The sequence below is a fragment of the Nannospalax galili genome, unplaced genomic scaffold (assembly GCF_000622305.1).
Source record: "Nannospalax galili isolate Female #2095 unplaced genomic scaffold, S.galili_v1.0 scaffold241, whole genome shotgun sequence".
Taxonomy (NCBI): Eukaryota; Metazoa; Chordata; class Mammalia; order Rodentia; family Spalacidae; genus Nannospalax; species Nannospalax galili.
Window position 1 is genome coordinate 3169839 of NW_008345602.1, and position 21739 is coordinate 3191577.

The window sequence follows — 21739 nt, forward strand, 5'->3', positions numbered from 1 at the left end:
CCCCTGCCCCCGCAGTCCAGGTAGGATCGAGATGCCTCTGCCTCCGCCTAGGCCTGCACACTCACGTTCTCATCCTGCTCCTCGTCGCTGTCAAAATCACTCACAACGGGTTTGGCTTTGCCTCGATTTGGCCTTTTTTTGCCTTTTCCTTTGTCCCGGCCTTTCTCGTCTTTTTTATTGAGCTTGATTTTCACCTTAACAGATTTTGCTATGAGAGAAACAAGACAGACTCCACTGAGGATTCACAATAAAGTGTTTTCAAGGATAGTAAAATTGTCCCACCAGTAGGTAACAAACCCAACCTCTCCAAGTGCCTTGAGTATCCCAAAGGCAGCCTGTTTACCCCACTGTCTCTATCTGGAAGGTACATCAGGTAAGTGACATGGTCACAAGAAACAGAAAACAAGATGGAGGGCAGGAAGGATGGAGACCTCAGAGCCGGGGACTGGGTCCTCTTCCTGCCACCTGATGGCTAAACTCAAGAGGCCAACAACCGTACTATATAGATCACTCTAGCTGACTTAAAAAGTCAAGTAGCTGAGTAATATTTTTAACATAGAGAGGAAATGGAACGTAAAATTGACCACACATTTCCTTTATCAATTCTCACGTCTCTCTTCCTACTGTTTCTTTCTGGTGATTATTTCCAGAAAAAAAAAAAAGGATAGTTTATACTTGTTAATACATCTCTCTCTATGTATATATAATTCTAAGGTCTATCATAAAATAATTCAAACAGAAATACATATGCATATACAAATATCTGAATCATTACATGGGATCTTCATGCAGACCCATATTCCACATCTTGTTTTTTACTTACGTAGGGATGAGATTCTTAGGTATCAGCTCACACCTGCTACTTTAATTCTTTTTAACATTTGCAAAGTAAATACAATTTAGTCCATAACATATTTAACCAGCTCCCCAGTTAAAGCTACTGTCAACCCACACTGACAGACTTGGGGGACACAATGAAGTAGCCACGTGGTAGAATTCTAACAGCTGTCAAATTCCATCTTCAGGAAGACAGCACTCATTTCTGCTCTCAAGAGTTCAAAGTGCTACAGCACAGAAACAGGTGTGCACCCCAATTGTGATAGCTAATCTTCCTTGTGAACTTAACACACCTGGGAAGAGAGAACCTCAATTAAGGAACTTCTTCCATCAGAATGGCCTGTGGGCCTGTCTGTGGAGTATTCTCTTGATGCCTGGCTGATGTAAGAGGGTGCAACCCACTGTGGGTGGTGCCATCCCTAGGCCTGGGTTGTATAAGAAAGGTAGGCGAGCAAGCCAGTAAGCAGCATTCCTCCACGGTTTCTGTTTCAGTTCTTGCCTTGAGTTTCTGCCCTTACCTCCTTCAGTGATGGATTATGGCCTGGGAGTTTTAAGATGAAATAAACCCTTTCCTCCCCAAGTTGGTTTTGATAGGTGCTTTATCCCAGCAACAGAAAGGAACCTAGGACAGCAAGAACCAAGGACACCTCTGCAGGCACATTCTAAAACAGGAAGCCCACAGACACCACTCTTAGTATCTGAGGGTAAGGTCAGGCGAACGTGGGCCTCTCACTCAAGCCAAGTTCCCTAGAGTATCATATTTGGTGGATCTCAAGTTGGCTGTAGGTATTACAGTGAAGGAGTGATCAGTGCACAAAAAATCCAAGATGACATTTTTCAGACTTCTTGACGGTAACCAGACATTGACAAAAATGCTGTCTCCTAGGGGACTGTAGGGTAACAGCAGAGATGAGAGCCAGGCTGTTTTCAACTCTGGTAGTGCATGTGCCCTTCCCTCATCTCAAATAGAGCAAATGGCTGGCCAATCCCAGTGCACAAAGCAGAATTCCTAGTCAAGGTTTATAGCCATTCTACCCAGATGTCTGTTGCTTAATGTGCTATATGATGACAAGCCTTAGGTGGAGTATCTTAGGATAGGAAGGTAAGCCTGGAGACAAAAAGCCTACCTATTAATGAAAAAGTATAAAGATGGGAGGTGGGCTAAAAATTAATGCTATCAGCTAGCCATACTGGGTATTTCTCAATTTGGAAATAAACAAAAGAAGAATCTCTTCTGAAAGGGCAAAGTTTGCAAGGATTGAAGAGCGCAGTACAGGTTAGGGAGCATTCCTCCAGCGCATCATGTGGGGCTGGGGATGCAGCTCCACTGATGGAGTGCTTGCCTAGCATGCGTGACACCCTGAGTTTGATCCCAGCACTGTATAAACTGGGTGTGCTGGTGCAAGCCAATTATGTTCAAAGTTATCCTCAGCTACATGGTCAATTCAAGGCCAGCCTGGGATATATGACATGAAACCCTCTCTCCGAAAAAGAACCCTGGCTCTAAAATGATAAAATAAATAGCTAAGACAAACTATGCAGACTTGTTCATAAAATGGTGGCATATTAGAACTAGTGAAAAAGCATATGAGATTGAGAAATGTTAAATGGAAAACAGACGAAAGACAGAATAAGGCTGTGGAGAAAGGGACTCAGGCACAAGGCTGGTGAGGACACAAATGCAACTCTGGGTGACAATATGCATGGAGCAGGTATTTTAAAACTGTTTTCAAGGATTTATGGATGAGAATGTTTCAGATAGCATTATTTAAAATGGAAAAAAAAACAATTTCAAGTTAATCAGTAAAATCAAGATATATTCATGAATGTTTTAACAGTATATAATCTATCTCAGAGTCAGAAAATTATGCTACAAAATAACATGTAAAAAAACTAGAAGCCACTTCTTAAAGTACTGTACTATAGATAACGGGATTACAAAATTTTTAAAACTTTCCAAGTCACCTTGTGCTAAACAGGAATTATTTAGCCCCAGCTGGCCTGGAACTCACTATGTAGACCAGGCTGGCCTGGAACTCACAGAGATCCACCTGCCTCTGCCTCCCAAGTGCTGGGACTAAAGGCGTGTGCCACCACACCTGGACATATAACATATTTAAAAGCATTATCTATACTGAAGGCCATAATCATGGGTGTAGTAAGCTTAGTGTGACATTATTTTCAAAAGCAATGGCTGACTGTCCAAGTGTGGCCTGGGCCCATCAGGATCCTATGGGAACTCATTAGAAATAAGTGCTTGGGCCCCACTGCAGGCTACTGATTGAGAAACAGTGGGATGGAGCCTAATAGTCTACTTCCTTCAAGCCTTGTAGATGTCAGACAAATATGCTAAGGAGTGCACAAGGTGGTGTTCACACCAGTGTTGTTCCAACATCCAAAGGCAGCATGGGTAGAATGTTTCCAGTGAGCACTGGTCAATCCTAATACTTGGTAAGCTCAACTTTAATAGCGGAGGAAGCTGGGAATGAGCAGGTTAAGTATACAGCCTTCAGGAATTCCTGGAAAAGCTCCTGTAGGTGGCGAGGGCCATGCGGAAGTGCAGGACCAGATGCCTGGGCTTACCCTCTGACTCTGACTCCTCTTCATCTTCTTCCTCCTCCTCTTCATTGCTTTCATCCTCACTCTCTTCTTCTTTGGCGATTTTCTGCCGAGCACTCTTAAACACTGACTGTAGGACAATGGAGTCTTCATAGATCTAAGTGGTCAAGGCAGCATCTGTTAAACACTGTAACCAGAGGCCCCCAGATTCATATTTGCATTGTGTTACTCCTTATACAAAGACCCCAGCTTTATTTTTATACTAGCGTTTTTGTTTTCATGTGCATTTCATGTGTGGAGGCCCCCAAATGATGTCAGAATGCTCCCTCAATTATTCTCTACTTTATTCACCAAGGCAGGGTCTCTCAATTAAATCCAGAGTTCATTGATACAGCTAGTCTGGCCAGTCAGCTTGCTCTAGGATTCCCTGTCTCTACCTAATACATGCCAGAATTACAAGGAGGCTGCTACACCTCCCAGCACTGGGTTCTAGGGATCTGAACTCTGGTCCTTATACTGTGGCAAGTACAAACACTGATCCATGTCCCAAGCCCGTCACTAATGCCTATGTGAATTGAATTCATGTTAAAAGCATGTGCTTGGGGGGAGACAGGTGAATAAGATAGTCACATTTTTGACAACAAAAACTATTATTTTTATTTCATGTGTATGAGTGTTTTGCCTGCATGCATATAAGTGCACCCGTGTCGTGCAATGCCTGTGGAAGTCAGAACAGGCCATCGGATCCCCTGGAACTGGAGTTATGGACAGATGTTAGCTGCCATGTGGGTGCTGGGAATTGAACCTGGATCCTCCGGAAGAGCAGCCAGTGCCCTTAACTGCTGAGCCCTATCTCTCTAGCCCCCAAACAATATTTTTTTTATAAAAAAAAAAAAAACCACACTCATTTAAATTGTTCTATAAATATTGTGGCGATACAATTACAGAGAAACCTTTAAAACCCTCTCCTTGTTGCTGAGCTGCATGCAGCACAGTCAATATTCATCTAATCAACACTTTATTTCCAGCTTGTGTACCTACCTGAACACAGCCCTAGGCAGCACAGATGGAAATATGAGGTCCAGAAACAGTCCTTTCCCTCAAAAAATGAAAATATAACTACTATATGATCCAGAAATCCCACAACTGGGTATGTATTCAAAATCATTAGAAGTAGAATCCAGAGGAAATATTTGAACACCCGTGTTCCTAAGATTCACCACAGGCAAGAGCTAGAAAAAAACCCAAAGATCTGTAGACAGATGAATGACTAAACAAAACATAGCGTATGGCGTGAGCATTACTCAGCCTTTACAAGGAAGGAGCTCCTGCACCTGGTACAACACAAAAGAATCCTAAGAAGCCAGACACCAAAAGGCAGACACTGGATGGTTCCACTCATGTGAGGTGTGTAAAGTAGTTAGACTCACAGACGCAGAACATAGAAGGGTGGTTATCAGGAACTGGGGGAAGGGAGAGGAGAATGGCTACAGGCAAGATGGCTGCATCTCAGTTCTGTGAGATGAAAATGTCCTAGAGACACGTTCAACAAGCACAGAAACAATGTCAACACTTCTGAGAACTGTACCCTTAAAAATGGTTAAGATGATAAAGTCTATGTTATCATTTTATCACAATTCCAAAACAATTTGTAAAGGAAAAAGAATGGCTTCTGTGCTCCACGAATGAATTCTTTGTACTATAAAAACGGCCCACACATTCAAGAAAGTGGCAGTGCAACGTAGGGGGAGCATAGAGGACAAGAGGAAAAGGAAGGATGGAGTGAGACACGGTGGGATGGGACCACTGGGACAAAATCTGCCAGAGACCTGAGGGTGACAGATCTTCAGGGTAAGAAAGATCCCATAAGGGGTGAGAAAGGAGTGATAGGAGATAGGCTGGAGGTTATGACTGAAGAGATGCATGGCAGCAGCACTGTCAGTTCCTGGCTGTGGGACTGGACTCTGACAGGCAACATGCTACTCTCTCAAAACACAGAAAGGGGACGCACAGTGTATCTGCATCACTTGACCCGACTTGCTCTTTCTCCATTACCTGGATATTGGCTTATGAGGCCAGAAAGACAGATTGGGGGGTGGAGAGGGGTTTCTAGAGAAAGTGAACATAACTGAGCTGTAACTAAAGCGGAATCATCTTCTTCCTCATGTTAACAGACTCACTGTTACTTACACAGACTTTCTCACTATGAAGAAGAGGACAGAGAATTGGAAAGGGGCTGATAAATGAAAGATTTTGAAAAACAATTAGATACTTTTCCACCTTCTGTTTTGTTTTAAATGGTAGTACTCTGAACTCCTGATGTGAGTTTATACTCAGGAAAATGAACTATCATCAAATTTTGGACTGGAGCGATGGTTCGGCAGTTAAGAGCACTGGCTGATTGTGCAAAAGACCTAGGTTCGAATCTCAGCACCCACATGGTGGCTAACAGCTGTTCGTAACTTCAGTTCCAGGGGCTCTGATACACTCTCCTGCAGGATACCAGCGCACTTACATACATATAGGCATAACACTCGTAGAACATAAAATAAAAATAAATCAAAAATTTTTTTTAAATGTATTTCAAATCTCTTTCAAAGCAAAAATAGCACCCAGCCTTTCAGCATTACTTTCAATGACTTATCTGAATTCCTCTTCTAATGGGAAGGCAAGCCTCAAGCAGTATGAGCAGAACCTGCCAGGGACACACACAGACAGAGAATACGGGCTTTCAGTTTTCATTTTCCTTCTGTCAGGGTGGAAATAATGATTGAAAACATAAAAATGAAATGCTTCACTTAGCTTAAGAGAACCTAGGCATGTTTAAGGCTAGACCCTTCTCAGACAACTTGACACATACCTGGGATCCCTCCAAGTTGAAGGTCTGGGCATTGTGACAGAGAAGCATGACATCTTTCTCCAGGTCACCCAGGCTCCGGTACTTATGGTTACGAATTCTCTCCTGATGGGAATTTTGGACAAAATAAAAGAGGTAGTAGAAAATATAATCACCATTACTTGTTTAAGAAAGCCTAGATTTCCTCATTTTCACAGCATTCAGCATTGGCAAGGGGGGTAAGGCTGCACAACCCCAGGGGTGCCACTGACTAAGACCACCCTCCCACCAGTGTTCCTTCTTACAATGGGGACGAAGGTGCACAGAATGGCAAGTGAGCAGCAGTGGAGGGGAGAGCAGGGTTCTCAACAACATGCAATGTATAATCTGAGCTTTTGTCAATCAGGTAACATGCATAGGAAGGTTCAATGACATCCCCACCTTTCCTGGGGCAAGCCTTCTATAAGACTGGTGGTCAGACAGGAGGCCACTACCCAGCCCCACCTAAAATCACTCCAGCGCATCCATGCATCTCCTTCATTTACTTGAAGAATAAAGTTAGTGAACAAAGTGTCTACCTTTATCTTTTTGAAATCCACTGGCTTCCTAATTAATTCATAGTATTCTGGTAACTCTTTCCTGGAAGGTAACTGAATGAAGACTTCACTGAGCTGTCGCCCTGAACTGCAGGATGGGGGAAACAAACAGAAACAAAGCAGACATTCAGAGAATGTCAACAAAGCAAAGGAGGTCCCAGACACACAGCCATGGGGCTCTGTACATGGAGGAAAAGCCCACAACTGCACTGGAGGCTGACGCCCCTTGTGCTAACTTCAAATCACATGAAAGCATTCATATGAGGGTCCCATTTCTGTCACATAAACAATGTGGGAAGTGCACTGCGGATTCCTGTCAGAGCAAATCTCTCTTCATCATGATAGAAATATTTAAAATAACGTATTCAGCCCCAAATCCCATTTTAAATAATAGAGTTGCTTAAAAGAAAGCACACAGACATGATTCCCATGCGCCTTTGTCTTCAAATTCACTTTATATTTAGAAGATAACTCAAAATAATGTTAAAATATACAGAACAATGCAAATGGAAAGCCTGTGTGACTCCTGACGTCCTTTCCATCTTACACCTTTCCCGTGCTGTACACGCCATGAGCCCCTCATTCCTCTATCAATCACTTGCCGGAGGAACTCCTTCACGCCACTTAAGTGCACTCATGTTTGTGGAGCAATTTGGACCAAAAGAACAAATGCATTTGGCTAATGTGCATACTGAATATTTCTAGGGTTCATGCTGCGCCCTCCCCCAAATTCAGGGTGGGTTTATTGAAAAGCAGGTTTAATAGAAATGTTTAGCATTTTGCAATTCTAAAGAACAGGCTGCAAAGCAATACAAGCCTTTCACGTCACTAAGTACCGAAAGCAGGCATGGCTAAAAGAACAAAGATGTATAATTTAGGTTCAAGATCCTAATACCTGATTTGGCCTCCTGAATCAATAACAGCTTGTGATATACGGTATAGTCATTTTTCATATAAAAAAATTCTGTCTCTTTTTATGATGCCATCTCTAGTTCCTTTGTGAAGCCAGAGACATCAAAAGATAATCATAAAACCCTGGCATGTAAATTTTGGAAGGTGATTGCACCAGTGTGGGGGAACACTGAGAGGCAGTGGCAAGGCACAAGTGACAATATGCTGTTTTAATCCACGGTCCCAGTTGTATAATTAAAAAATAATCATAATGACAGTTATCATAAAAGAAGCATGCGCAGTAACTCAAGTGGTTGCCTAGCAACCAGTGGGGAAAAAGCTGAAGTGCAAAGGGGCCTGCATAAATTAACCGAAAATCCTCTGTCAAAAGATGGGCTGGTTTTTCCTGCTATAGTGGGTCATTGTTTTGTCTTATTCTTAATGCATAGATGGGCCTCATGAATACTAAAACTGGGGACAAACACAGAAGGTTTAAGACTCCTGAATGCTAGGAAATTAGACTCTTGAATTATTGTGGCAAGAACCAAGGTGTTCTATCGCCTTCACACCCACCCCAGCTCCCACCCCTTCAAAAGCTGCAATGCATTTGTACTTCCATAATTAATTTACATGGCACATGCTCTTATTTACAATCACCGTTAACATAGGGCCAAAAACCACTGGTGCATTTTTCTACCATTTTGAAATTTATAAACTTAAACATTTTACCTATGAGAAAGAACATATGACAGGTAACAAGAGGAAGTTATGGACATTAATTATTCTAATTCTATGAGCATCTTCTTTAAAATGAATGTTCCTTATTATCTGGCATCAATCCACACACCAGACCTTTCTATAATTGTGGATTTAATACCTGACCTTCAGTGACACTGTCAGTGTCATTTTCTACATTGCCAACAGATGGTGTCATTTTTCTATTGACAGATTACAAGCACATCTTTGCTTTGTACAGCTGTGATGGACAGACTCTGGATTTCACCTGTGCTACTGGTGACATAAGAATTAAGCACCATGAACCAGACCCAAGAATGCACTAGAACTCCAAGAAGGGAAAAGTGGCAAAGGTGATATTGGTTTGCCTTCTCTCTCAGGCCTACAAGTCCTAGATCCACTACATAGACAAGTCCTGAGTCACCTGTGCTCATAAAAAGAGCTGAATGCTCTTAGGCTTGGTGTTGATACTGTAAAACGAGAAACAAATGCACTTTATTTTGCTTCAAAAATAAAGCCTCGCTGAACTGAGCACTCCTGCTTTCTTTTCCCCCTAAAAACTAAGGACGACCACAACGAAACCTGCCCTCCAGCCTCCGTGTTGCTGCCATTTCCCACACATCTGACTGCTCAAGCCCTCCAGGACATGTTCTAACTCCCAAGTTGTTCTGCTGATACCTCCTCAGCTCAGCAGACCAGCCTCTTCCTCTTCTAAGCATCCCCAAAAGTATGACCCATGCAACCTTTCATGACCTAACCCAAGACTCTAGTCTCCATAGCATTTCTTTTGTTTGGTGTGGGAGGTGGTGAAATATGGTCTACCTTGGAGCCCAAGCTGGTCTCAAACTCTTGTCAATCTTCCTGCCTTAGCCTCTAGCCCTGGGATTACAGGGGTGATTTACTAATCCTGGTTGGATGGTTCTTTATCAAGGACTTGTTCTTCATAACAAAGGAGGAAAGTTTCCTTAAAATTATCTGTACTTCACTTTCTGTACCTCATCATTCTACCTATGTTGGTTTTTCTCTCCATCCCCCAGGATCAAATGCTTTCTATAGTCAAATGCTCCCACCATCCTTGCCTGGGCACTGGCTCTAAAGGTAGCTCAGGAAGGGGCAGTCCAAAACTTGGGGCACCAGAAGCTCTCATCTGACCTACAGAATTCAGAACTGTTGTCTAACCTATAGAATGCACAGGATGGCAGGGGCACTTGCTGGGGGATTGCAACAGCACCCCACCCCATTATAGGTTTAAACAAATTTTTTTAAAAGTGAAGTGGCTTGATGGAGCTTTGAATTCTGAGATTTCTTCCTCAAATTTGAGCTGAGTGTGAGCAAAGGTATTTTGTTTGTTTGTGTTTGTGTTTGTTTGTTTGTTTGTTTGTTTGGTAGAGTCAATGGACTAATGGTACAGTGGTTTAGAGAAGGTGAATCCGTTGAAATGCTTATCCTACCCTAAGTATCTTCCATTATGTTATTTATACATACAATTTCAGGCCTAAATATAAATTACTGAGGTGCACTGTTTCCTGTGACAAAAGCAACCAATAACACCCCCTACCCTCCCGCCCCTGAGTCCACAGACAGCTAGCCTTCACATCCATTTTGCAGTGATCTGTTTCACACCAAGACACAGGACTTGGCAAAAACACAGAGCAGGTTGGAGAAGAGAAGAAACTACAATACAAGTGTAAAGGATGCCCATGGACTCAGGGATTATAGAGGCAGGTGGCAAGTCACTTTTCTGTCTACCAAGGTGAATGGGCACAGGGACATACATGGCCAGGATGTCACATGTGTGAAGCAGAGAAGCCCTAGGCTCTGCTTGTAAACGGTGCCTTGCAAACCCTGCATACATGGTTCACATGCACACACACTGATAGTTAATTTGTTATGCTTCATCTAGAAACCAATTTTCCCCCATTACCTCTACAATGGACAAGGCAATAAATATTTTCTCATCTACCCTACTGATTCTAGATGGAGGCTGTGTACAGCATGTACTTTGCATAAATACCAACTTCGCCTCATCACATTTTAGGTTGGAGGTATGCTGAAGACTAACTTGCTAAGGAATAGCTTCCTTTTATAATGGCTGCTATGTCCTTCCATGATTCAAATCCAAAGCAAGAAGCCTGATAGTGGATGAGACTGAACTTCCTTTTTTCTGTTGTGTGGATTTTCTACTCCCTCTCCCCTTCCCTTCTCCTCTTTTCTTAAGAAGAAATCTCATGTAGCCCAACTGGCTCAGTTCACTAAGTAGCTGAGGATGACCCTGAACTTCCCACCTTCCTTTTTCTACCTCCTGAGTGCCTGTTTATGTGTGGTACTGGGGAATCAAATCCAGGGATTAGTGCATGTGAGGTAAGTACTCTATCGACTGAAAACCCCCAGCCTGCATGGGTTTTTTTAACCTGACCAAGTTGATTGGTTGATAATAATTCAAATTCATAGTTCTAAAAAAGAGATGGTGACTGAAGCCAAACAAAGTTATGATATAGAATACCTACTTGGGGTTAGAAGGATGTTATAGGAAAATGATTGTAGTCTAAAGGAATCCTGCACAGGAAATAATTTGGGAAGAGAACCTGGAAAACTGGTCAACACTGAACAGCAGTAGGGCAGTAGGTGAGATGATGCCAGTCTTTTTCCAGGGTCAGGTTCGTAGGAAGCATCTGAAAAATTTCCTCAGGACCACAGTTCTACTTGTTTTCTTGAGAACCCCAGAAACATGAGCCAGGTATGAAATAGGTGTTACGAGCATGCCACAGTCACTAGTGAGGGATCCTTCATCTGTGCTTCACGCTCACCAAGCACCGAATGATACCTGATCTGACTTCTGGGCTCTGGTGGCACAGAATAAGTATGGAGACATGATTTGTTTCTGGTAGTGGGATGGACACGCTGTTAAAACTGCCCTCAACATCAATACATAGTATAGATAGCTGTATCATGTTCCTCGGTTTTTAAGAAGCACAAAGCTGCTTCGGGCAAACACAGGCCAAGGCTGCCATGGCAGCAATGTAGAGCTGGGGCTCCATACCCAACCCCATGTTGCACAAATGGTGGCACTCTGATGTGTGCTGTTTCACTATTCATCTCCTCTGAGCTGAACTGCATAGAAAGATGTACCCCCTGCCCCCCAAACAAAGGGCCAGCAAGATGGCTTAGCAGGTAAAGGCACATCCCACCAAACCAGACAACCTGAATTCAGTATCTGGAACCCACAATGGTAGAAGGCAAGAACCAACTTTCAGAAGTTGGTTCTCTGACTTGTGCTTGTGTGCCATGGCATGCATATGCACATGCGCACAGAAAATAAAAGTTAAAAAAATGATGATGTGTCAAGATGGTCATCATAGTATTTAAAATAGTTTAACTCAAATAGTCAGGATGTTTAACCATTGCAGAAAAGTCAAGTGATGGAATGTTAAGGCGTCTAAAGCTGTGTGCTTTTAAAAAAATGCTTATTATGGCATTAAAAAAAAAAAAAAAACACCCAAAGGCTATACACTTCTAAATGTGGGGCAACTTCAAAGTTTTTAAATAAGCAGAGAAAAGAAACAGAGCTGTGGAAAAGTGCAATGGTAGTGACGCACTCTGCAATGTAAAGATTTATAATCCAGTGCAGCTCTAAACTCGATTATCCACAAAGTGGGTCTCAATGCTTTGATTAGGTTACCTTGCTTGAAAACATGCTGTAAGTCAAAAATCAAATTTTATTTTCTCTACAGAAAAGACATGTGTCGCATGACCAGTTTTTATGTCATATTTGAACAGCATGCCTCACAATTGGCACTTTTAAGTATAACCAATAAAGCAAAATGAATAAATAAGCAAAATAATTATATAATATCTTATCTAAGGTAATGAAACCATAACAATCTATTGCACAGTTTCTAGATAATTATTCAGAATTTTCCTATGGCAATTACTACTATCAGAGACCCTTGCAAAAGGACATATGATTCAAAGTATTTTCTTTTTCCATCTATTTAGTTTTTATATATAGCCCAGGCTGGACTCAAATTCCCAATCCTCCAGTGTCAACGTCCCAAGTACTAGAATTGCAGGCATGGGCCATGCCTGGCTCTTTTATTTTCTTGACAAGCATCTTGACACATTTTTAGTAGATTTACCACCTATCACTTGACTTTTAGAAATACTGACAGAGGCTGTCTAGTTTCCTACCCTTTGTTCTCACTTGATATTTCACAGTAGCAAGAAAGGTATGGAATTCTCACCTCTCTCTGTCCAGGCGTGACAGCTAAATGGCCTGCCACCTCCCCAGCCTGCCACCTCCCCAGCCTGCCAGTTCCCCAGCCTGCCACCTCCCCAGCCTGCCACCTCCCCAGCCTGCCACCTCCCTAGCCTTTCACCATCTCTTCCTAGAGACCTGAGACCCTTAAGAGATTCCTTCCTTTCAAAATACGAGGATGGGCCCTCCCTGACTAAGATTCTGTCCTCTGATCCCATGCTGTCTCTTTATTTCTGCATGGTAAACATGCTTCAAAGCTTTCAGTTGACAGTGACCAAACTCAAAAGCACAAAGCTTTTAGTGGCAAACAAAATCAAATGTCTCTGCACCTGTGTTTAAGATCCCAAAGTTACTTTGTTCAATGGTGGGTCGTAACAGGCTGCTGAGTGCTCTTTCCTGCAATGGAGCAAGACAGATTCTTCCCATGAACAATTATCATTATATTTTGATAAACATACATATATATATGTATATATATAATATATATAATACCTACTACCTTTAATATCAATATACTTTTGATCAAAATGTTTTAGGAATTGTTCTGAAAACCACTGTATCTTCCCTATAAGATGATCCACTCTGCTATCTCCAGTAGGTGTTGCCTCCTCTCCCTAAGGGGTTATTCATGTGGGTGTTGGCCTGGAGCCTGCCAGGCAGAATCATCAATAGAAGGGCTGAGGGGCCAAGGTAATACTGGAAGCTAGGGGAGGCCTTCAATGTCTCAGAAGCAGAAGGACTAAGTGTATTTGTGGCCCACTCACCTTCTGTATGTGGATATAATTGGATGAGTACCACAAATAAGCACCAAGTCACCAGGAGTCACAACAGTCTGCTCCAGTAAACACATCATCAGTATTTGTAATGAGAGAAAAATAAAGCACTGGAACCCACATTTGCCTGTGCAGATTCTCCCTGAACTAAATGCTGTATCAGAGGCCAAACTCAGCATTTCCCAAAGTGTTCTCCATAGCATAGCAGTTTATTTGGGGGTTCACTGGACAATGAATTTGGGAAACAGGGTTAAGGAACATTAGACAGTTTACTTCACAGCAAGGTCTCCCAGATTCTCAGGCTGGACTGGGTATCGCCATGGGAGCTAGACTAGTGTTGGAAGCCCTACTCTAGGAGACTTTCTCTCAGACAAAGCATGAGCTATGACCTGTCACCTGCTAGTCCATAAAACAAGCTGGCAGCCCTATATGGGGTCCAGAGGATCTAAACAAGGAACTGCCTGAGTCCCAGAACTTGAATTTTGTTCAAGTGTTATTTCGCAGCAACTTTTCTGGAATCTGATTAAAGCTACTAAATGCAAAGTTGTTCCAGCATGAGAGCCACTGTAGCAGTGTCCTCTCCCCCAGTTAAAAACATTAAAGAATGCACCGGGCGTGGTGGCACACGCCTTCAGTCCCAGCACTCAGGAGGCAGAGACAGGCAGATTTCTGTGAGTTGGAGGCCAGCCTAGTCTACATAGTGAGCTCCAGGCCAGCTGGGGCTACAGGGAGACCCTGTCTCAAATAAACCAAAAAAAGAGAGAGAAAGAAAGAAGGGAGGGGGAGAGAGAGGGAGAGAGAGAGAGAGAGAGAGAGAGAGAGAGAGAGAGAAAAGCAAGCAAGAAAGCAAGAAAGCCTGATGTCAAGGATGCTTAAAATACAGTTTGTCTAAAAGACTTTGTTGGCTGGCCCTGAAAGGGCAGTCAATACTAATGACATAATCATAGCGTTAAGGGCTGTTAATAGTCATGGAGAGGACTGAGGTGTTCTGTCATGGAGTATGTAAAGCTAACTCATTGCATACACATGTATTCAGAAATGTGAATACACGCGGGCCCACGCACGCCCACTTTCCTTCTACCTGCATTTCTGTAAATGGCACAGCCCTTTGCTCACTACTCAGGAAACAGAGCCAAGAGCTCTGAGGATCCTCTTTCAAATCTAGTCTCCCCAAGCTCCTCAGACATTCTGAGTGCGTGATCTGCCATCTTCCTATCTGCTGTCACTTTCTTATTTGAATGATGTCTCCTCTTTCACCTAACAACACCCCTATAAACCGCGCCTCATTCACTCTGCAGCTCATAGCAGGCAATTAGAGTGCTGTTCACAACACAAACCTGACCGTGGCCTACAGTCCCCTTGTGGCTCTTCTTTTGTCACAGTGCAGCCAGTCTTGGCTCTGTGGGTAGCATTCGTTCCATTACCCATGATGGACACTACATACTGGTCACTGCACCACTGCACCCTCTTGCCAAGAACTCAGGTGTGACCTCTTCTACAGCCTCAACACAAGACTCCTCAGTCACCACAAGGATGGAGACTGGCTTTGGTACTCCAGTCCTTGAAGATCACACCCAAATTCTTCACTTTGGAGTTCAAGGCTTCCCGACTCTGCTCTCTCCCCTAACCCACTGCTGCCCCCTCTTTCTTTGTACCTGGGAACCTAGTTATACAGGGACACTGGGTCTCTTACAGGCAGCCTGCTTTCCCATACTTCCACAGCTGCCCATACCCACACAACTGAGCACCTCTGCCTTGTACACTCCAACTCCTCATCAGAGTCTACTTGAAGAGTCCCTATGCCACCCACAAACCAACCTGCAGCTTTCCAACTTCTTCCCAACCCCCACCCCTTACTTATCCCAGGCCGCTGCACAATTTGTTTATATAGCTCCTTCCTACAGCACTGTAAGGCAATTTATTTTAACTTCTGTGTCTTTCCATTTTCAATACTTACACAGAGACTGACACAGAAAATGCTGTGCTTTTGAATAGGAAGAAAGGATTTTTGAGAAACTTGGAAGGGTTAACTCATAAGAATACAACCTCTGAACATGACACTGTGAGCTCAGGCTTACAGGAAAAGAAGCATGTGAGACAATAAAGAGTGACAAGGGTTCCAAAGAGCCCCAAGAAGCAGATACAAGCCTCTGGGTGTGACAGTTTAAATGCCTGTTTAGTGAAGCTGGATTTATCTGGGTCTTAACTGCATATGTTTATATCATCCACCCTCAGAAAGCTCAGGCATGACATCAGGGGCTTGCAATAGCCTTTAAAGTCATTAATCCACGTTTCATGGTCACATGACCATTCTGATGGAAGAGAGGGAGAGGCGCAAAGGAAAAAGGAGCTCAAACCCATGGCTGCTCACAGGGATGGGCATCTGATCTGGACTGTGCCACAGACAACCAGGCCTACTTTCAGAATCCACACTAGTCACTTCATTATGTAAACTACCCAAACCTACAAAGTCAAGTGTTGTTTCAAATACAGGCGGAGTTCTTTCTCATGATGGCAGAGAGTGTACAATCAGGGTTCTCAGTAGGCACTGCAGTTTGTGTGTGCGTGCTTTCTACGATTAATCATTGTTTAGTGAATGGCAATAAAAAGTATCATGGGCCAATAATCTTGCCCAACAGCTTCATCTCTATAGACATGTTTTAATGCTTTATATAAAAAAGGTCACAGATCGGGATCTGTATTCATTCTTAAATACAGGATATGACCTCAGTTCTTTTTCCTTCTGGCCATAGATTAGATTCTACATTGATTTGGAGGGAAAATGGTAGAGATGACATTACTGGAGCAGTTGACAAAACTGGAAGATGGAAAGCAAAGCACTGTATTGATAATACTAAAAAGTCAGTTTGATTGAAAAGGAGGAAAATGTTATAGTCAATGTATCAATAACTTCTAACCCTCACATCATATCCATCCATCTTCCATCCACTGGCACCATCTGACTCTAAGGTCAACTCCTAACCTCTGCATCATCTCTCTCCATTCCCCATCAACCAACACCATCCAATTTTCAGAGCACTCCTGCTTTCCTCCCAGCTGTACCTGAAGGTTACACAGACTGGCTGAGGAAGTCTGGGACCCTCCATGATGGGAGGCTCAAAGGTCACACCCTGAAACCCAGCTCATCACACAAAGGAGCAAATGCACACAGCACTTGCCCTCTCCAACTGTGATCAATTCCAGGATGCAGAGCAACGTGAACATGCACACAGCTTCAGGTTGAACAGATCAGGTCTCCTCCAGTGCTTGGTGTCAAGCTTCAACATCAGGATAGCACAGAGTTAAGAGGCCCAGAGGATGCATATCAGGAGCTGGATTGGAAGGGAGCAGAGGAGGCAGAGACCCCCACTGTGAGGTGCTGTAGTCTGGGCAGGCTTCCACACTCGCTTCTGCCACCTTCGTAAGACATGCATGTACAGGTGGATGCTTCCAGATTAGCACACAGAACAACCTCAAAAGCATGGAAGGTGTTTAAGAATATGGGTACCTGCACCCCCATCTGAAGTAGAGGTGATGGAGGTACAAATAAATTTGTTTCCAAAGGCCATTCTACACATCGGCTTGCTTTGTATGTCGAAGGATACCTGTATTTAGAGACATGGGAATGCAAGACAGATCCTGACCTGTTTCCTTCTATTTCCAACTGAGAATTACTGGGCACCTTCTCCACGTTACACCTGTGGTAGAGTAGAAAGAATACTAGTGTCAGAAGACCTGGGTCCTCCTCCCAGCCCGGCTCCTTCCTCCCAGGCTGGGTGACCTGGAGGAATTAATTTTACTCTCCAAGAGTCAGTCTTGTTGAGAAGTTCACACAGGGTGTTTGGAACTTCATTCTGCAAAGATACATACTGCTCTCAAATGGGTGTGGGGGAAGGACGTCCTAACATCTCCGGACCTTTCCTGCTTTTTCCCTGCTCTCCTGGTCCACTTCTCTCTACATCTAATCCCATCCACAGTTGCAGAAGCAGTGGAGAATGGGGAGCCATGTGAAGAGTGTAGGAAGGAAGTGTCAGCAAGGGTCTGGCCCCTCCTTTGAACAATGGGGATAATACTTACCTCAGACAGCTGCTGACCATGAACTAAACAAGGTGGCTTTGCCACGGCGGCCAGCATATGAACACAGCAGCCAGTTTGGTTTCTGACACCATCTAAGCTCTCCTTCCCCGATATCTTGCTTTTCAACAGGTCACTGAATGTGTACTCTTCAAGTCCAAATGAACTTGAGCCATAACCTGAGGTCTTGGCCCTTCTACAGGCCTCTAGGAAGACTTCTTTAGGTGAGGTTTTCTAAGACTGACAACATGGGTAACCCTTTGTATGGTGACAGAGGAAGGGCCATCAGTTTGGATATAACCTGGGAAGCCCTCCATCCCATCCAGATTGTACTCTACATCAAGTAGCAGTCTCCTGTGGTGAACCTGGATGGCCTACTCCTGGACCTCTACAGAGCCACTGCCTGCTCGCCCAGGGTGGGAGGCAATCAGACAAGGATCAGTCTAAACCATGCAGTGGAGGCATGAAAGTGCATATGCTATTCCAAATACACAGAAGTAGCTAGCTATATGTCTGAAATCCAAGGAAAGCAGAGAGGGACACGCTGGAAAATGCAACTGGGAAGGTTGTTAAGTTCAGAATATAAAACCAATTTTTCCTATGCCAGGAAGCCTGGAAGTTCTTAAGCAACAGGATGACATGATCAAATATGTACCTCAAAAAGAAGGCAGGACAGGAACAGACTAGAGGCGGGACTCCCAGACAAGTAACAGCCGCTCCAAGCCAGGGGTTCCAGGGCCTTGTGCAGACAGTGTGTAAGGATACAGGATACCTTGGAGAACCTTCTGTGTGGAGGGGACTTTGTATCTGAGTGTTAGGAATGAGGCACAGACTGGAAAGACTTGTGCCACTTTAAATTTGGAGCCTCAGATTGGGGTTGTTGATCAAGAGGGTACAGAAGCCAAAGCAGACCAGGTCAGCTCAGCACACATGGTGTCAGAGGAGGAAGGACCTGGGCAGGACAAACATCATCCTGGGCATTTTACAGAATATGCTATAAATAATTCAGAGAAAAACCAGCCTGTTTCTATGATCTAAGACAACAGAGGCTGCAATTTAATTGAGGCATCAGATTCTGAACAAAGGGGATTCTAATAAAACAGCTTCTAATGATTCTGATATAGGTCAAGAATCTGGTTGTCTTAGAAAAAATAAAAGTATAAACCACAAAGAATGCCAAATTATGACAAGGATTGGGTTTTATAAATGTATATCATTATAATCTGTCTTGAAAGATAGTAAGCACACAGGGGTGAGCAGTCCATCGGACAGAAGCCTTAAGAGATCATCAGCAGGAAGGTCTGGACCCAGGAAATACCTCAGAACATTTTAAGTAGAGCTCTTGGGAGGGAAAACCTTGAAAGGCAACATTTTTTAATAAGACCCCAGATCTTTAGAAAAATAGATAGATTAAATGTGGATCTTCCAAAATAGTGGCTGAGCCTTATTTGAAATAAGGGATGCTACAAATTACTTCTTAGTGTTTATAGGAATTAAATAAAGACAATTAGCATGATTAGGTTTAGAACATACCATATCCTTTAAAAATGCTAGAAAGTAATGAAATTTTGGTTGTGTTTTCTCAGAAAAATGTCGTTCTGATGACACAATTGTTTTCCTCAAAGGAGACCATAAACACTAGATAACTGTATAGTAGGGTTCTCACGACCGCAGCTGCCCCAGACCTCGAGTATCAGCAGCAGAGTGCTGTCCTCCCTGAATAGGACCCTACAGACAGGTTTAGTAGTCTAGTGTTGGAACTGTGAAAAATGTACAGCAAATATTTGCAGGATGAGCAAACAATTTCCCCAATGCAAAAAGAGCTAAACTCAGAACAAGCCTAGGTCTGTCCAATTCATAAAGGTACCATCCAGGGCTTATTAAAATTAGAAGGGGAAAATACATGTCCAGGGAGGAGATGCCATTCCTGCTGTGTCCTCCACACTGTGTGCCAGCACGTAGCCACTGATCAGACTGACCAGGAAGGACCTTCTGCCTCTCTCCCGTGCACACCTGCTTTACGGCTTCCATCTTCAGAGCCGGACCTAAGGTCCACACCCTGTGTAGACAACAGCACTGGTTTCAAGGAATGTGCCTCCAAATCACACATCTTTGAAACAGTTATAGAGTGAGCAAGCAAGGTAAGCTCAACCCATATTCTGTTTCTAGACTCTTGGGCTTTTCTTGTTTGTGCTTCTGAGGCCAGGTCTCATTATATTGCCAAGGCTAGCCTCAAACTCAATATTCTTCTGTCCCAAGTGCCATGGTGTTTTTTAACATGTGTGCATACCACCTATGCCGCACTGTTTCCAAATTCTTCAGGAAAGAGAACACGGCTTAGATTTGAAATGCAATGCATAGTAAAAACAGAGCAGAAGCTCCTGATAGGAGAGCTGATTTTAAAAAAGAAAAAAAAAGGGAAAAAAGAGCGTATCAAGGTACTTCAAACAAGTTCAAGTGACCAGTTGCAAACTAATTACCATCCTGAAAGAGTATAGATTGCTTCTGCTAACAACGTGCAGGAAATCACAGAGAGTGCATACGAAGTTAGACTGGAGATAAGCAACTGTCCCCATTTTGAAATGAGAAATGAAACCTGAGATTGTTAGGCTTGACGCTGACCCTTGTTGAAAACTTAGAAGAAATTACTCAGAGGCCTGGGGGCTACTTAGCAAAGATAAATAACATCATTAAATACTAGAAGGAGGTGACTTCAAAGAGTCTTGGCAGGCTAACCTCATTTCACTTTTTAAGGCAGGGTTTCTAGGTTGGTGGATGGGAGAGGTTATTGACATGGTGTATTTTGGTTTTAGACTTTCTTGATAACTTTGAAAAGGATGGATAAATGTAGGTGACATGACAGTTTGGTGATATGAGTTCAATGACACTTAACAACTTCAGGGATTACTGGTTAATATATTCATGCCGACCTGCACTGATGTCCAGGGCCATGTCACAGAGCCCTGTCCTTAGTCCTTTCAGGGTTCTCAGAAATGGCTTATATTAAATATTAGGCTTCCAAAACCTTAGGGAGACAAGTAAACAATTCTTTTAGGGATAAGAAATCAGTAAGCAGAAATGATGAGAGCAAAAGCAGTAAGATGGAACTTTACAGGGACAAGGATGAAGCCAGTAGATAATGGCTGGAAAAAGGAATGTTTACTTAGCTGGAGGCTAAACTTAGCTGTTCTTGAGAAAAGATGTGCATGGAGAATGTCGCATTTCCAATATCAGTTAGCTCTCTGTCAAGAATGCTCAGAAAAGTAGAGGCTCCCAAGTCATGTTCACAGACTGTTGGTATTCAGAACAAACTGGGACCCCCCTCCCCCCACAATGCCACCAGAGTTCTTTTGGAGCTCCAGGTACAAATGGGATAGTCAAAGAGTAGGATGGTTCCAAGGTCCAAGGTCTAAGTGTCACTCAGAGATAGAAGAAAGGAGAAGAAAGGCTGGGTGTGTATCCCTACCTAAAGAATGTGGTCCTGGGCTAGCTATGCCTGTTCATAACTATTTTAAAAAGACATTTCTTGAACTCAGACTGGACTCATTCTCTGAAGCTGTTTGTAGAACAAATAGCTAAAAATCAGAGGGTGAGATTTTAGCCCAGGGAATAGTTATTGTGTCTACGGCCATCCTACAATGTCGTGAACTTTCTCTTGAATCAGTATGATGATACTGGAGTGCCCATCTGCAGTCTGGAGGACTTTGTCAGAGGTGGTGCAGGTGACATGTCTGAGTTACAGGAAATCAGACCAGGCAGAGCCGAAGTCCAGATCTTCTCACTTTAAGGATGTCTCTAGGAATCTTTGTCTCTGCTAACTAGAGGCTGTGTCTAGGGACTTGGAACAGTTCCACTAAATCCCACCATCTTTTCCATGGCATCCCGGGGGCAATTTCAAAAGGTACAGGTACAAATTGGAATGAATCCCTTTCCAAAGAAATAGTGTCCTAGGTTAAGTACTACAGGAAATGAGATGGCTATTAAAAAGCCTTCTAAATAAACAGAAGACAAAGCATATGCACTAAGTCAAAACAAAGCCTTCCAGTACTACCTGAGATAAAGTTTTTGCTAGGGAGAAATAATGTGATAGGAACCAGTACTGGCAGACCTGTACTATTTGACAGTAATCCATTTCTGAGTCACACAAAAATCAATGGCTTTTTTTGGGGGGGGGGGGGGGGGT

The 21739-nt window shown here is 43.2% G+C and overlaps 1 protein-coding gene across 4 annotated transcripts in view; it reads right to left on the reverse strand.

Annotated features, from left to right (window-relative positions):
* Smarca2 (SWI/SNF related, matrix associated, actin dependent regulator of chromatin, subfamily a, member 2) overlaps positions 1–21739 on the reverse strand; it is a 184032-nt gene that overhangs the window by 2954 nt on the left and 159339 nt on the right. For 3 of the 4 annotated variants that reach the window (XM_029567640.1, XM_008841691.3, XM_008841692.2), the window contains 4 exons: positions 6811–6916; positions 6257–6358; positions 3421–3553; positions 66–208 (listed from right to left, as the gene is read on the reverse strand). In XM_029567640.1, the coding sequence (XP_029423500.1) occupies positions 66–208; positions 3421–3553; positions 6257–6358; positions 6811–6916 (484 nt within the window). Of the gene's footprint in view, positions 1–65; positions 209–3420; positions 3554–6256; positions 6359–6810; positions 6917–17126; positions 17181–21739 lie in introns of all 4 variants that reach the window. The other variant, XM_029567641.1, reaches the window with a different exon arrangement.